Source organism: Epinephelus moara, chromosome 6 (assembly GCF_006386435.1).
Source record: "Epinephelus moara isolate mb chromosome 6, YSFRI_EMoa_1.0, whole genome shotgun sequence".
Taxonomy (NCBI): Eukaryota; Metazoa; Chordata; class Actinopteri; order Perciformes; family Serranidae; genus Epinephelus; species Epinephelus moara.
Window position 1 is genome coordinate 4510453 of NC_065511.1, and position 18453 is coordinate 4528905.

Genomic DNA, 18453 nt, shown 5'->3' on the forward strand with positions numbered 1-18453 from the left:
TTTTCCTTATCCGCTGCGAGGGTCATAAGGACAGAGGGATGTCGTATGCTGTAAAGCCCTGTGAGGCAAATTGTGATTTGTGATATTGGGCTTTATAAATAAAATTGATTGATTGATTGATTGATTGATTGCCAGACATCTCATTCTCCTTTCTTGGAGCACCTCCTAACTTCACGAGAGTCTATGTATTTCCTCAAACTTCAGAAAATCAGTTACACTCTTAAAGGCGCTCGCAAAAGATTTTGGATTTTACGATATTTGTTTTTCTTCCTTTCTCTCTCTCTTGCTGCTTTTCAACTCATCTATTCATGATCATTATGCAATATTGTATGTACCTCTTTTGTAATAGTTGCCAAATGAATCACCTCCTTTCACCAGTGTTTCGTCTAGTTGGTCCCACGACACCTCCAGGAGGCTAGACAGTGATCTCTGGCGTCCCAGAGACACTCCCCTAATGCCAGGTCTCACTGCTCCCCTCCCCGCACCAACCCAATAACCTCCTTTACCTTACTTACACATGGCTTTCTCAGCCCAAACAGCACTGCCACCTTCAACCAACCCAGGCTCCGTACATGTGAGCTCCAGGTAGAGACCGTGCTGATACTACCTTTCCTAGCACATTCACCATACTCTATTTCACACGCTACATAGCATAACTCCAATATAAGCTAAAGTTAAAGGAGATAGAGAAGATAAACTCACAGGATCAGCAAACACACTCACCTTGCAGCATGGAAGAAATTATATCCTCTCCATCCATAACACTTATTTCCTGAGTTCTGTTGCAGAAAGTCCATGATATCAAATGGTACCTTATTGTTTCTAAGATTGTTAATCAAATTCTGTCTATCTGTTTCATACCCCAGACAATGCAATATAACATGTTCTATTGTTTCTAGTTGGCCACAGTAATCACACTCCCCTGTATTATGTTTACCTATTTTGAATAATGTATGGTTAAGTGAAGTATGTCCAAACCTGAGTCTTGATATTATTGATTTCTCTCTTCTGTTCCTTCCTGCATATCTCATCTCTCCAACTTTCCTTTGTATTCTATAAAACCACCGCCCTGTCCTCTCTTCCTCCCATCGTTTTTGCCACCTAATCCTCAATCTTTGTTTGATTATGCTCTTGATTTCTGATTTACTAACACTAACTGTCAAATCACTATACTTATTTTTTGTTGCCTCCTTTGCAGCCTTATCTGCCATCCAGTGTGTGCTGTCACCCATAAAAACACCACTGTAATCCCCATCATTTGAATTCTGGATAGTGTTTGTTGTACCTCTATCAAAATATCTGGTCTGCCGTGTAAATGACTGTGCTGTAAACTGACTAATGCTGAACTTGAATCTGAACAAATAACTGCTCTCAACGGTCTTATATCTTCAATCCACTGCACTGCTAACAATATAGCAATTATTTCCCCTGTATAAACGGACACTTCCACACTGATCCTTTTTCCTACTATGATATGAAACTCTGGAACAATAAAAGCTACTCCTGACTTAACTGAATCATTTGGTGCATCTGTATTTATCTGGATGTAACTGTTATAGTCATCAGTGTATGCCTGTATGGTATGTGAGTTATAAACAAACTCTCTATCCTTATTCTTTTTTAGTAATGTAAAATCTACGTAAGTAGTCTCTAAGTATCCAAGGTGGTATAATTGGCAATGGTACTGTAGGACTACCGTTTAAATGTGCTATTTCAATTTCTTTTGCTTTCTGTGTAATTGTCCAACCAAAGCTTTTACTGTCCCTTTTCCCCTTTTCCCAACAAGGTTTTAAAGTGAGTTGTGTCGGATGATCTTTACTGTGACCCTGTAAATTAACCCAATAATTCAATGATAACTGTAACCTCCTCATGGCATTTCTCCCATTTCCACCTGTAAAGCTGCTGTTGGAGTTGTTTTAAATGCACCTACACATAACCTCAATGTCTGATATTGAATATTGTCCAACTTTTTAAGAGATGTGATTACTGCCGATCCATACACCACACATCCATAATCCAACACTGATCTAATCAACCCATAGTATATGGCCTTTAGAGCAGTTCTGTCTGCCCCCCATTCACTTCCCACCAAATACCTCATCACATTTAATACTTTCTTACATTTATCCACCACCTTTTGAATATGTACAGCCCCTGTGACTCTTTCATCAAACCGTATCTCTAAAAACTTAAATTGTTTCACTCTCTCCAATTCTTGATTAAACAATTTTTATTTTTACTGTACTACCATTTATTTTCCTTGTAAAAAAACATTGTCTTTGTCTTATCAGCTGAAAATATAAATCGCCATTTATATGACCATTCCTCTATTTTGTGATAGCACCCTGCAGTTTTCTTACAATGAATTCCAGATTCCTTCCCCTCTTCCAAATTGCCCCTTCATCTGCAAAAAGTGAAACCCCTGTCTCATTCTCTGTTCCCATAAACACACCATTTATCATTATGGAGAACAATAAGGGACTTACTATGCTCCCTTGAGGTCTTCCATTTTCAATAACCATTTTTCCTGAGTCGTAAGTGTTAATATCGTAGGCAACTGGACTTGCTTGCGTTTCTTGAAGACGTTTCGCCTCTCATCCAAGAAGCTTCTTCAGTTCTAGATGACCGGTACGAAGTTGCAGGCTATAAACCCTGTGTGGGTGGGAACCCTTGCAGAGTCGTAGGGGTCACGTGGGCTCTTAGTTTCAGAGTCGTTAAGGTCACAATGTGGGTCGTTGACCCACCTGGCCACCATGTGAGTCGCTAGGGTCAGGTGGGACCAGGGGTGAATGGGTGTGAAGTCGTCTGGGGACGGATCCCAAGACTGCATTGTAGGTGGGGGATAAGTAGTGTCATAAGCCACTCCCTCTGTTTAACGATGGTCGTTCCAGCTTGATGTAGATGGCTTCTTTTACTCCTCTTTTAAACCATCTTTCCTCCCTGGCCAAGATGTGCACATTGCTGTCCTCAAAGGAGTGTCCCTTCTCCTGTAGATGTAAGTGGACAGCTGAGTCTTGACCCGAGGAGCTTCTTGGATGAGAGGCGAAACATCTTCAAGAAATGCAAGCAAGTCCAGTTGCCTATGATATAGCACTTATGATTACCATGACCTGGATGACTGAGAATCTTCACCGACATTTTTCCTGAGTATTTCTTTCCTATTCTTTTATCATTTTCTCCATTATTTTACAGATGTTGGATGTTAAGGCAATTGGTCGATAATTCCCTGGATTTGTGCAGCCTGGACTTGTGCAGCCTCCTTCCAACTTTGTGGCAATTTCCCACCCTCCTAAACTTTATTATATAATTCCAGTAAAATATCCTTAGATGATTCATTAAGACGTTTTAACATTATATAACAAATCTGATCCTTGCCTGGCGCTGACATCTTGTTGGTGTAGTTCTGTCTTTGTAAATGACGCTTTTAGTAAGTCATTGGTGTCTTCCTCACACTGTAACAGCTCTTCATTCTCTGCTATCGTAATTTCCCTTCCTCTTTTCCCTTCACTAATATTTTCCGAACTGTGAATTTTAACAAGTCTTTGCCAGCATCTCAGCTTTCTCTCCATCTTTCACTGCTGTTGTTTCACCATCATTTAAAACTGGATACCCATATTCTCTTTTAATCCCATTCATTCTTTTTTATCATTCTCCAAATTTTCTCTCTTCCCACTGAGTTACAAAATGTCCTCCAAAATTCCTTCTTTGCATTTTTTATGACTTACATTTCTCTTATATTCAATAAGATTCTGATAACTGTGATTTCTTTTCAACATTTTAGAAGCTTTATTTCGAGACTTGATTGCTTTATCACACTCCTTTGTCCACCATGGAACAATCTTCTTTATGTGCTTACCTCCCTTCTTTTGAATGGACTTCTTTGCAGCCTCTAAAATAGCTTCACAAACAGAAAGATTTAAATTATCAACATCTTCATTACTATCAATTTTCTGTATTTCTTGATCACAAATATACCCAAATTTCTCCCAATCAGCAGTACTAAAAGCCCATTTCTGCAATCCCTCATTCTTCTACTCTCAATCCTACTACAGTGATAATAGGATAGTGGTCACTGCCAACAGTCGTGTCTCTGATCACTTCCCATGAACAGACACCTGCCAATGAATCTGACACAAGTGTAAGATCTATAGCTGATTCTGAGCCCGTTCTGATATTAATTCTTGTACCACTACCATCATTTAAGCAGACTAAATTTTTACTCTCCATTAATTCCTCAATCACCATACCATTAACATCATTACAACTACCCCATACTGTACTGTGAGCATTAAAATCTCCACAACATATCGCTTTCCCTCCTAAATATACAGCTAATTCATCCATTAACTCTATTGATAACCTATTACATGGATTGTAAAAGTTAACAATTTTGATATTTCCTTCTTTTGTCCAAATTTCAATTATTAAATACTCCAACTCTGAACCTTTCCCCAAAACTCTGTATTGTATCCCTTGCTTCACAAATATTACACATCCTCTTCCACTTCCCTCCCCTCTATCTCTTAATTACAAAATCCAATGATGGCTAAAGACAGGTTTCTTGAACACGTATTATTTCTGGGGTTTTTTTTTAATATCTTTAATGAATCCTTTAAATTCTTGGCCATTTGCTATGAAACTTCTTCCGTTCCATTGTAGAATGATCAGCTTGCTTTATCACCTGAGCCTCCCGGTTTCCCATCTGTTTCAAGTCTTTTGTTAATATGCTCCCAAGATACACCTTTCATACCCAAAAACTTTTCAGCTCCCCTCACAATTATTTTAATCTTCTCTGTTTTGTGTTTGACTTGATCAGTACAATTAATTCCATAGGCCATGAACAAAATCAGCTTATTGACTGCCAGTGCTGTGTTAGCTTTCTCTGTTTGATCTTCCTCTGATCTAGGGAACAGGTTCACTCTGTCAGTGTCACCCCTTCCCCTTTGTCCTTGTACACTCTTCACTGCTTCTGCATAGCTTATGTTGTTAACTGCTTTGACTTGCTCAATTTCCACAGCCCTCTTCCTGACTTCACAACCACCAAATGTAACCCTGTGTTACCCACCACAATTTAAACATTTATTTTGTACATCAGATCTGCATTCCTCAACTCTATGTTCACCACCACATTTGGGACACCTCTGTTTTTCTTTACAAACCACTGCTATATGCCCATACCTCTGGCATTTATAACAGCAAAGTGGGGGAGGGATATAGGGCCTAACTGGGAAGCTCATACATCCTATTTTCACTTTTTCTGGAAGTACAGAGCCCTGAAACTCCAGAAGCACAGACATACTGTTCACCCTTTTTTTTTTTAAAAGATATTTTTGGGGGAATTTTGGCCTTAATTGATAGGACAGACAAGCGTGAAAGGGGGAGAGAGAGAGGGAGTGACATGCAGCAAAGGACCACAGGCTGGAGTGGAACCCGGGCCGCTGCGGCAACAGCCTTGTACATGCCATGCCACCGACGCCCCCGGTGTTTTTTGCAGTCTCTTTGCTCTATTCAGTAGCGGATCCTGATATGGGCCGAATGGGCATTTGCATGTTTTTTGAAAAAAGGCTTTTTAACTTAATTTGTTCCTGCTCAATGCATGAGAGCCTGAAGTTCATCTTTTCTCCTCATGTGCTGACCCTTTTCTTCAAGAGCACCTGTGTTTTTTTTCTTGAGTTTCATATAACAAAGGCAGTCTTGAAGCACACCGCCGCCTCGTTCTCCAGCAGTTCCTTCTGTTTGTGCTGGTAGATTTTAGGTACAACTCGGCCCCACGAGTCCAGAGGGTCGTCAGAGGGCTACTGACATCGTTGAGCTTGCTCTGTAGGAAAAACTGTCTGAATAAATGACTTAAAAGATTAACTTTGTGTAAAAAAACCAGTGACAACTCTCTGAGGCCCCTTTCACCCCTTAATGATGAAAAATGGTTTAGTCCCCTGCACTAAATGCAGCTAGAGCTGAATGAGTGAGTACCGCTGGGGAGCCAATGCACCAGTCTTTTCTTAAGACAGGGAATGTGGGGTTCCAAGAAGTGAAGAAAGAAAAGGGAAAGGAAAAAATGAGAGAAAAGGGAAAGAGAGAATGAAAAAGAGACAGAAAATGGAAAGACTTTTAGATCTTTATTAAAAACATGTCCACTAAGCACTAATTACAGCACTCTACACCAAAAACCCCGCCCCACCACCACCACACATGCACACACCTTAAAACTCCTTACACTGACATCTTCTCATATCCAGACAAACAGTTTAGTCCCTTGCAGACTACAAACAGCCCTGTCTACACACAGCCTCCTCTTAAACATGCCCGGGTTGTTAACGACAACATAGTATTGATACTCGGCTAAGGCGTGCAGGGACCAGCCCTCTGAACAAAAACTCAGGGTTCACTTGCCCTGAACCCTGCAATCTGTTACGCCTTGTGAGCCAAGCGGCCAATTTAACACCTGGGCCTAGAGCCCCGTAGAGAACCCCAGGCCCATCTTCCCACAGGCAGCTCAAAGTACAAACAGCAGAGATGACACAAGACATTCCACAAACACATGAACAGACTCAGGCAAGAGAGAGGAAATAAAGAAAGAATTAAAGACAGAGAAAGAATTAGATAAAAGGGAAGGAAATTAAGAATGAAAGAAAGAAAAGGGGAAAGAAAGAAAGACTGAAAGGGAAAGAAAGAAAGAAAAAAGGAAAGAAAGAAAGTCAAAGAAAGACTTTGTCAAAAAAAAAAAACATCCAATGCTGCTCGAGGGTGACATGGTTGAAGAGAGGAAGGGGAGGGGGTCCAGAGAGACTGCTCGTGGATAAGGCCCAGAATTTGGTGTTACGCCCCTGCGTCCATGACTACAATGTGCAAAAACCGCTGGTCTTGTTCTTTAAGCCCAATGGCCTTTGAAACTACATCACCCACACTGCACAGCGCTCAACGTCATCACAACAGGAAGTACAAGACGCTGGGCAGTAACGTTGTTGGTGTCTGAGCAGAGCAGTGTGGCAGGAAAAAAAGCAGTAACGTTAACGTTACTGTAAATCTGTGAGTCTGTCGGAGAATCGGTTCCTCTTCAGCCAGCGCCCATGGACGACGCCCAGGAACAACACACCCCCATCAGGAACAAATAAACCGTCAGGGCGAGGCTTTGTTCCCTCGGTTTATCCCAGTGGACCGTTCACCTATGATGGAACGGGCGATGGAGCAGCTCAACGTACAGCTCAACCGGCTGACCCGTTCCCTCCGCCGGGCCAGGACCGTAGAACTCCCGGAAGGTAATTATTTCAAAGGCTCGAGCCAAAACAGCGTGAGCTGGCACTGTAAACAACAGTGTTCACGTGCTAATACCGTCATACAGAGGTGTCATAGCACCCTGCCTCGGCCTCTGCCCGACACACACTGATTTTATTCTACAGTCTAAAGGTACACTCATGTCAGTACACACCTGGTTGGTGTTTAGTTTGACTGTTAGCTGTGACAGCCTAGCATACAGGAGCAGGTAGAGAGAGTTTCACTGTTTGTTTCATTCAGTCTGACCTGCAGCAACTGAGGCTGAATTTAAATAAATAAATGTAACTTTATATAGTCTGCAATATGACGAGCTCGTGTCCATATATGGTGTCTTATTACTAATGACTCGATACGAAGAGCCAGGGATATCTGACCTGTAGTCACAGAGGTGCCACTGAAATACATATATAAGGACTGGACAAAATATTGATATCATATTGTGAAATGAGACCAGATACCGTCTTACATTCTGGATATGATAATATCATAGGGGACTGTTCTTTACTGATCAGAGGAGGGGATGGCTGGGGTGTGGCGTTTTTTTTTTTTTTTTTAACCCTCCCCTAAGCTAAAAATATATTTTTGAGCCTCCCTAAATTACCTCCACCATAAATGACTTATTAGACTTTAAAGTTTTGTTTGAAAGTTAAAAGTTAAAGATAAAATACTGGGGTCGAAAAAAAGCCTCAGTTTTTCCACTCTTGTCGTGCATACTAGTCAGTTTGTGCATACGATATTTTTGGCCAAATTTGAAATGTGACAGAATAGTAGTAGTATTAGTATTTTGATGAAATGTCACTATTGTGACGTTAAAGGTTTTTTTGGGGGGAGTTTTTCCTTATCTGCTGTGAGGGACAGAGGGATGTCGTATGCTGTAAAGCCTTCTGAGGCAAACTGTGATTTGTGATATTGGGCTTAATGAATAAAAAACAATTGAAATTGAATTGAATTAAACTGATTTGGCAATGTCACACGATGTATCCGAGGACCGTCGGAAATTTGAAAATCCAACAATCTTTGCCGTTCTTGGCCATAACAAATGGTGTAGTTTTGGTGATTTGTAAAGAAAACATGCGAAATGTAAGTTCCTCCACAGCACTTTCAAAAAATATTTAAAACACGCCTCCCCTTTTTGCACCACCCCTCCCCCCCTTAATGTTAACGAACAGTCCCTAAGTGTCACCTTTCTTGGTCTCAAAGGCTGTCACACGTGATATGTTCAAGGACCGTCCGATATTATATAATCGAATAATAATTTTTGTTTTTACTGTTTCTGGCTATGATAAATGGTGTAATTGTGGCAATTTTTTAAAGTTTCCTACACTAAGGCCAACTGTTGTCACGTTTTCTTTGATTTTTAAAGAAAATATGAAGGCATTTTTTCTTTATAAAAGAAATAATAGTCACTAACAGTCCCTAAGTATTGTCTTTTCCTGGTGTTAAAGGCCATATTACAGTAAATTATGTAATCATCTAAACTTACCAGACTGTTGTAACTGTTCTATTATTTATCTTTACCCACTTACTCATTATATCCAAATTGCTAATGATTACTATTTAAAAATCTCATTGTGTAAATATTTTGTCAAAGCACCAATCATCAACCCTACAAAATCCTCACAATATTATAATTGAGGTATCTGGTCAAAAATATTGTGGTATTTGATTTGTTCCATATCGTCCAGCCCTAGGATTTACATGAACATACAGTTACCCATGTTAGTTTGTGTAGGCTTAGTGTTTGGGAATGGTAGAGCATGTTACATAAAGCTTGTTTAACTGATGTTGTGAATATAACATAGAAAAGTGCCATTATCCTATAAATAATGAAGTTTGCTATAAATATGCATTTGTGCATTTGATACATGTTTTGTCAGTGTGCATAAATTAACTCAGACAGGAACACTGGGTAAATAGAACTCAGCGCATCCTCTTTGACCCCCACCTCCTATTGCTTTGTTGCTGTACCTCCATTTCTTCACTATGTTGCTTCTAACAACAAATTCATCTATAATCTCAAATATCACTGACAGAGCAATAGTCTCCTTACCTGCAGTTTTTGAGACCTTAACATTACACACATAGCACTCACCATAGCAAATGACATTGATCACCCCCTCAATCCACAGTTCACATCCGTCAGTCAGGTCACAGACACAGAACTTATATATAGGGTAAGCAGTTTATATGTTATGGAGGTCCTAAGGGGACATGGGGGAGAACAAAAGTAGATGGGTGAAAAAAAGATGAGAGAGAAAGAAAAAAATAGAGGGGAGAAACTTTTGCGTTTCTTGCATTCTTCTGAGAAATATTTTGAGCCTCCATGCATATCTTCTGCAGCAGCACAACATGCAAAGGGCTTGATGAAGGTGAATATCGCCAGTGCATATGGTGGTGATTATTAAATAATTAGGAGTGTAATGATACATCGATCCACATCGATACATCGATTCATTGATTAACGATCCGATTATATCGATGCAAAATGAAAACATTGATCCATATCGTCATCTTAAAGATACACATTTATTTTGAAATTCACATAGCACGTCTGTGTCACCATTTCTGGGCAAGCGCGCCTCTGCTCAAACAACAAACAGAGCTCAGAAATAAAATGGTCAAATCATATTGATGATTGTGTTAGATGGGCATATGATATCGCGTCATATCGATCACAGGCTCCTGAATCGAATCGAATCAAAATTGTATCGTGACAGACTTTGTGATATCGGCAAACATCGTATCGTCATCCAAACAAATCGATATAATATCGTATCGTGATGAAGCTGGTGATTTACACCCCTATAAATAATCTCTCAGTCAGTCACATCACTGGTCTCATAGCTCTGAAAAAGCTGTGCCACCCTTAAACTTGATAACGAGCTCAGCAAACGGAAAGCTTTACCTCAGGAAATGTCTGGTTGCTTCAGAGCATCACAACATGAACACACATCACCACAAATGTGCACCCAAAAACAGATGGAGTATGATAGCAATGATTCTAAAGTATCTCACCTCGTACATGGTCACATAGTGCAGTAATTAATGTTACACAGCAGCCTTTGCACTGCAGTGTGTTTCAGTGAGGAAACATTAGACACTAAGTTTGCTCAAAAGAAAGATGGAAAAGAGGTTGTGATGAGCTCTGGAAACTGGACGTCTTCTCCATTAAAAAAAGCAGAATATCAAGTTATAACCGACGAGTCTGGTGTGTGTAGAGGTCTGTATGGTTATACTTTAGCAGCGTGGTTTAATTTCCAAGTGATTTAATGAAGGTAAACAGTGAATAGACTTGTGTAACGACCGTGCATCAGTCAGAACCGCATCTGTTTTTGTGAGCAACACATAGACTGTTGATACAGTTTGCTAGTTTATCAGGTACCTGTGCTTCAAACAAAATATTTGCAGAAGACAACAGATCAGTGCTTGAAATATGAATGATTTCTCCAAAATCAGCACAGAAGATGATGTTTGTGGTTATAGTAGGAAAGTCAGTTAATCAGTCTGCATTGATCTATGAATGAATTTGTGAATTGAATGATTTTTTTTAATGTCATTGATTACTTGTTAAGTTTAAAGCCTGTCACAAACTCTGATAGCCCAAGGAGATGACTTTAAAAGTCTTGATTATGCTATCAGTGGTCCACAACTTGGAGACATTTAGAATAATATAAAATTGCGGGAAATCCTCATTTTTGGGAAGTTAGAACTAAGAAATGGTTGCCATTTGTTGCCAGTTTGGAACTGCTGAACTTTTGTTCGGTTAAGTTTTGTCAAGTTAAAGTCTGATAGTTTTCTTCCTCCTCTGTTTCCCCCTCAACAGACAATGAGACTGCAGTGTACACACTCATGCCAATGGTCATGGCCGACCAGCACAGGTAAGCATCAAACCACGCTGCACAGCATTAGCAGTGGATTAGAAAGATTTACACACTGTGATCTCAGAGCTTGAGGCAAAATGCATTGTAACATGTTAATCTACTTTAGCTAACAAGTCATGTCTTTAGTGCCTTCTTCACATCTGTTGTCACTGAGCTGTAGTGAACATGTGTATTTGTCCCCAGACGAGATTGCTTACTTGTTCCATCCTGTCTCTTTAAAGGTCAGTGTCAGAGCTGCTGCTTAACTCCAAGTTTGATGTCAACTACGCCTTCGGACGAGTAAAGAGAAGTCTGCTACACATCGCTGCCAAGTAAGATGTTGTTCACTCTGCTCTCATTTAAAGAGTAAGCACGCCCTGGATTTCTGCCAGGAGTCTTCTTCTCATCCAGCATATTTAAAAAACATTACAACAAAGATAGAGGAGTAGGTGGAAGGAAATGTCTGTTTGACATGCAGCCTTGTGCCTAAGTAATTTATGATGACACAGGGGTTTATAGTAGAGCTAGACCAATATATTCTATATTTACTAGATTATTGATTTTTCAACGGCAAAATGTCCCGCTAGGTTTTTCTGTAAAAACAAAATTTAGATGTAGATACATTTCTGTCAGATTGTTTAAATATCAAAATATTATTACAGTATTACTACAAGAGGGATTTGATGTTCTCTCCAATTGGGTGGAAAAGTTGAGTAAGTAGAAGATGAACTGATCTCCAAAGGGCATAAAGTTTAAGTTGAAACATGCTTTTCAACATTTTAAGCAAGATCAGTGTATTGTTTTTGTTTTGTGCAATTTTAGAGTGAAAAAAAATGAAAGGAGCATCATGCAAAAGTTGGGCACCCCAAGACATTTGAGCTCTCAGACAACTTTTACAGGGTCTCAGACCTTAATTAACTTGTTAGGACTATGGCTTGTTCACAGTCATCGTTAAGGAAAGGCCAGGTGACGCAAATTTCAAAGCTTTATGAATACTTTGACTCCTGAAACCTTGCCCCATCATTCAGCACCCATGGGCTCCTCTAAACGGCTGCCTAGCACTCTGAAAACTAAAATAACTGATGCCTACAAAACAGGAGAAGGCTGTAAGAAGATAGCAAAGTGTTTTCAGGTAGCTGTTTCCACAGTTTGTTATTCAAAAGAAATGGCAGTTAACAGGAACTGTGGAGTTCAAGCTGAGGTCTTGAGGACAAAGAAAACTTTCTGAGAGAGCTGCTTGTAGGATTACTAGAAAGGCAAATCAAAACCCCTGTTTGACTGCAAAAGACCTGCAGGAAGATTTAGCAGACTGGTGGTGCACTGTTCTACTGTGCAGTGACACCTGTGACCTTCATGGAGGAGTCATCAGAAGAAAAACTTTTCCTGTGTCCTCAGCACAAAATTCAGCATCAGAAGTTTGCAAAGGGACATCTAAACAGACCTGATGCACTTTGGTCATGTGGACTGATGCAGTTTAAATAGAACTTTTTGGACGCAATGAGCAAAGGTATGTGGAGAAAAAAAGGGTGCAGAATTTCATGAAAAGAACACCTGTCCAACTGTTAAACACTGAGGTGGATCGATCATGCTTTGGGCTTGTGTTGCAGCCAGCAGCAAATTCCAGCAAATTCTGGAAGCAAACATCACACCATCTGTAAAAAAGATGAAGAGAGGGTGCCTTCTACAACAGGACAATGATCCTAAGCACACCTCAAAATCCACAATGTACTACCTCAAGAGGAGCAAGCTGAAGGTTTTGCCATGGCCCTCACAGTCCCCCGACCTAAACATCATTAAACATCTGTGGATAGACCTCAAAAGAGCAGTGCATGCAATACAGCCCAAGAATCTCACAGAGCTAGAAGTCTTTAGCAGGAAGAATGGGTGAAAATCCTCCAAACAAGAATCTAAAGAAAAACCGAGTACTGATCATGCAGGGTGCCCAAACTTTTGCTTCAGGCACTTTTCCTTTTTTGTTATTTTGAAACCGTAAAAGTTTGAAATTAAAAAGTAATCTTGATGAAAATATTGAGAAAATGTTTCATCTTTCACTTCATGCCTTTTGGAAATCAGGTCATCTTTTACTTAACTATTCACAGCAAACGAAATTTCGACCAGGGGTAACAAAACTTTTGCATGCCACTGTATGTGCATATATTAGCATCAGCAATCGGCCAAAATGAGTTGGAAAATATCAGCATATTGGATATCGGCAAAAATCCAATATCATGTATCCCTACTTTGAGTAATTTTTTAACCAGGTACTTCTTTACTTTTAGTTGAGTAGGTTTTTAAATGTTTTTTTTTTTTCACTTTTACTTGAGTCATTTTTATGGGAGGGTAGTAGTACTTTTCAGTACTCTGCCCACCATTGTTCATAGATAAAGTTTTTCATTGAAAACATACACACCTTCACACTTCATTAGTCATATTGCCCAGATGTAAGAGTATATCCCCTGATCCTCAATCAAGCTCATCTCAATAACCGAAGGGTCAGTTCATCCAAAATGTAGAAAACATAGAATTTGTAATTGGGGTCTATTTTTTTTAGGTGCTTTCCTCAATAGTTCTAATGATAACTGTCTCCAGTGAGGTGTAGAGATTATCCAGAGTGACGGGGACAGTGTTTCTGGAAAGATATGTCTGCTGAAAATGCTTTTCAGTGTTAGATACCACTAAAATAGAATGAGAAAGTAAATCTGTGGTAACCATGTCTACCTCCTGGTGTTTATAATATGGTTACATGCTTAGTTTGAAAGCCATGCTGAATGGATAGTTTCTTGATGTGTCACTTATGGAGCAGATTTGATTGTGAGTGCATGCAGGACAGTTGTGTTGTGTGCTGCTGTGACTGTAAGCTGCGATGTGTTGTCTTCGTACAGCTGTGGCTCAGTGGAGTGTCTGGTTCTGCTGCTGAAGAGAGGAGCCAACCCAAACTATCAGGACATCTCAGGCTGTACCCCTCTGCACCTCGCTGCTAGGAACGGGTAAGGGCTTCATACATCCCTACTGTTTACATGTCTGTGTTGTGTTCAGATTTTGTTCAGGGTCTGTGAGACTTTCAGTGGGCTCACTTTTACAGACATACAGTCCTGGCCTTTTTTTTTAGTTATTTGTTGATTCTTGTAAGGTCCAGCAAACACACTGAATGCATTTTCTTCCTCATAAATAATCCAATTTATAATGAAGTGTTGTTTATATCTGTGTTTGCTGTCGTGCAGTCTTCTGCCCTGCCTTTTATTGGCACTTTGCTGCCTGTCTGGGCACATTAAAGCCACCTGTAAAAACCACTGGCAGGAATGTGGATGGCGTCATGCATGTGCATGTGTGCATGCATTTGCATCCTCATGCTTGTGCATGAAACAAACAAAACGAGGGCCCACTCATGAAAACGCAGCTTCTGGTTATTTCAAGGAAACTGTTCACGTTGGAGTTTGGAATTCTAAGATTTTTGATCCAAACCAAATGCAGAATTTTGTATTTGATAGCATAAATAATATGTTCGCCTTACAATAAAGCATATTTTACAAGCACAGGTACAGTTTTATTTTTTATCCATTATATCCAGATATCAGTCTGTGACAGGATGTAGTATGGCCAAAATTCTCTCTGTGGTCAAAGCTCACACCTTATTTAGCATGCAGCTAAATGGAACAGTCATGTTTTATACATTTGGAACATTTCTTTAAGAAAAAAATGATCCCATGTTTTTTGCGTGACTGGGTGGATACGTTCTATTAGACAGAGAAGGTTTCAAAAGAAAAATGTACCAACAAATGTTCTAAAAGAAAATCAACACTCAGCAGCATTGATCCCGCCCCCCTCAGTATTTCTAGAACATGCGCTTCAACTAGTCGCAGCAAAGTCTGGTAGCTCTGCAATTTTACTTAGTTTTACTGAATTTTTATTATATTTTTCTCAACTACTAATGGATACTTCTGTGGAGAGAAGAGTTTATTCAAGAGAGGAGCTTTTTTCGTTGAAACACAGCAGGTCTGGAGGACACCATCCTATTCCAGCTGAGATGAAGAGGTGTTTTCGTGGTTGCCGTGCTGGTGCAAAGGTGAAGGCTTGGAAATGGAGATATAAGCCCTTTCTGCCATCAGTCATCATGGGAAATGTCAACTCTCTGCCGAACAAGAGTGACGAACTGGAGATATTGGTGAAGACTCAGAAAGTATACCGTGAGTGCAGACTCGTGTTTTACGGAAACGTGGTTGAATCAAAACATCTCAGACTCCAACGTGGATCTACCTGGCTTCACTCTCATACGATCGGACAGAGACTCTAAAGCTAGTGGCAAGAAAAAAGGTGGGGGCCTGGCTTTATTTGTGAACCAGAGATGGTGCAGTTCTGTACATATTACTGTCAAGGAGAAGATGTGTTGTCCAGATATTGAACTTTTGGCAGTTGGTATGAGGCCATATTATGTACCAAGAGAATTCAGTCATATGATAACAATACTTGTGTACATCCCACCCAAGGCAACTGCTGAAGTTCCATGTGAAGTTCTCCATGAACTCGTTGCTAAGATACAGACTAAACATCCTGAGGCACTATTGATAATATCAGGAGACTTCAACCATGTTTCCCTCTCCTCTCACCTGACTGGATTTACACAGTTTGTTAGCTGTCCAACCAGAGAAAATAAAACCCTTGATCTGCTGTATGCCAATGTCAAAGAAGCTTACAGAGCCATGCCTTACCACCACTGGGCAGGTCAGATCACAACTTGGTTCTTCTGCAGACATGTTACAAACCCCATGTGTGGAGGCAGACTGCAACTAAACTCACAGTCAGGAAATGGACAACAGAGGTTACTGAGGCTCTAAGAGACTGCTTTGAATGCACAGACTGGGATGTGTTGCTGGAAACAGAGGAGAACGTCATGGACATTGATAGACAGGTTGACTGTTTTACTGATTACATCAACTTCTGTAGAGACACAGTCATACCTACAAAGACTGTACACTGTTTCCACAATAACAAACCTTGGATTACCAGTGACATAAAGGCAATCCTCAATGAGAAGAAGGCAGCTTTTAGAGATGGTGACAAAGCACGGCTCAAACAAGTGCAACATGAGTTGAAGAAGAGACTTAAGATGGCAAAGGTGGAATACAAAGAGAAACTGGAGAGGAATCTACAACACAACAACATCCGTCCAGTTCTTCAATAGTTTCAATACGGCAGACACTCCTACTTTCAATGCTGCTTCTCCTCCTCCTCCTCCTCCTCCTCCACCTCCATCAAAGACAGACTCAACCCCCTGCAGTTTGCATACAAACAACACATTGGAGTGAACGATGCTGTCCTCTACATGCTTCACCGTGCCCTAGCTCATCTGGAGGAACCTGGCGCTTATGTGAGAATCATGTTCTTTGGTTTTTCAAGCGCATTCAACACCATCCAACCCAACATATAGACAAGCTCACAGGGATGGCAGTGGATCCTTCTTTTATCTCCTGCATCACAGATTACCTGACAGGAAGGCCACAGTATGTCAGGTTGGGGAACTGTGTTTCTGGGACATTAATGAGCAGCACGGGGGCTCCACAAGGAATTGTCCTGGCTCCATTCCTGTTCACACTGTACACGGCAGTGTGAACAGGAATGGAGCCAGGACAATCCCTGTTCACACTGTACACGGCAGACTTCAAATACAACTCTGCGTCCTGCCACATCCAGAAATACTCGGATGACACTGCTATTGTGGCAGTATCAGGAATGGGCAGGAGTCTGAATATAGGGACCTGATAAAAGCCTTCAGTGACTGGAGTCACAAGAACTCTCTCCACCTCAAAGACCAAGGAAATGATCATAGATTTCCTCAGGTCCAAGCCCCCTCTTCAGCCAGTGAATACCTGTGGGGTGGACATCGAGGTGGTGCCAAGCTATAAGTATCTAGGTGTACACCTGGATAATAAGTTGGACTGGTCCCTAAACACAGACGCTCTCTACAAAAAGGGGCAGAGCCGCCTCTTATTCTTGAGGAAGCTCAGATCTCTCGACATCTGTAGTAAGATGCTGCAGATGTTTTATCAGTCTGTGGTGGCAAGTGCGTTGTTTTATGCTGCAGTCTGCTGGGGAGGAAGCATCAGACACAAAGATGCAAGGCGGCTGGACAAACTAGTCAAAAGAGCTGGCTCTGTGATTGGAGTCAGGTTGGACGCACTGGAGGAGGTGGTGGAGAGATTCACACATCATGAACAACCCAGATCGTCCACTCCACAACACCTTGATGGACCAAAAAAACTGTGGTGTACGGCTCCTCTCTCTTCGATGCAGGACAGAGAGATACAGAAGTTCTTATATACCAACAGCCATCAGGCTTTATAATTTTTTGACATATAATAGATGAGCTGACAGATAATTCAATTTCCCCTTGGGGATGAATAAAGTTATTCTTAAATGATGTAATTTTCTCTTAGTGATGTCACAGTACAGTATCTCTGTGCTGAAATACATTGGTGTGATGAGGAGGAACATAAAACTTATGGACACACAAATCATGAATGATCCAGAATCCAGAATGTGTTTTCTTTAATTTAACATAATTCCTTTATAAAAATGCAGTAGTTATGGAATATTTGAGTTTGGTCAGAGTGGACATGAGAAAATGAAAAAATCTTAAAAGAAAACAGATGAAAATATAAAAAAAACATAGTTTTCTGATTACTTTTTGCTTATAAAAACACTTGAATTAGTGCCATCCGCCATTGAAAACAATTTTGACAGTTTTATACCGCCTAATTTTTTGCCTTAAATGTTGGGAATCCGAACTTAGAGTTTTCATTGAATGACTCGCACTACTATAGGTTAAACAAAAAAAAAACGGCCACAAGATACCTTGAAGTCTCCTCTAGAAATGCTGACAGTGGGATTAGTGTGTGACAGGATTGTTTTGTCCTGAATTAGGCCCCTCACTGATTATTCCAGTAATATGGACCATCCCAGACAACCTCCAGCCAGTTTAGTATTGAAAGGTCACGTGTGGTTATTAGCTGACACTGCATGCTCTGTAATCTGAGCTCACCCAGACATCCAGTGGCTGGCAAGACCAAAATATCAGCAAACATAACATTTTACCCTTTCACATCTTTCCTGTATTTCTGCTGCTGGATTCCTCTCATACATTATTATATGGTTGACACTGGTGAGAATGTAACTGCATGGATTCATCCCTCAGATGATTCTTTTTAAATACCTGGGTATTAGACTCGTAGATTTTATTTGCATGTATCATGAACTGAAGATAGTCATGATTGTTGACAGTGTTGACTGTGTGTGTGATGATACTGATGGTTAACCCTGTCCTTCA

General features: G+C 40.4%; 1 protein-coding gene across 1 annotated transcript in view; it reads left to right on the top strand.

Annotated features, from left to right (window-relative positions):
- Nucleotides 1–6794: 6794 nt before the first annotated feature.
- The window catches only part of hace1 (HECT domain and ankyrin repeat containing E3 ubiquitin protein ligase 1), a 55496-nt gene continuing 43837 nt past the window's right edge, over nucleotides 6795–18453 (top strand). The window contains exons 1-4 of the mRNA XM_050045773.1: nucleotides 6795–7256; nucleotides 11096–11150; nucleotides 11375–11464; nucleotides 14015–14119. Coding sequence (XP_049901730.1) covers nucleotides 7166–7256; nucleotides 11096–11150; nucleotides 11375–11464; nucleotides 14015–14119 — 341 coding nt within the window. The 5' untranslated portion in view covers nucleotides 6795–7165. The remainder of the gene's footprint in view (nucleotides 7257–11095; nucleotides 11151–11374; nucleotides 11465–14014; nucleotides 14120–18453) is intronic.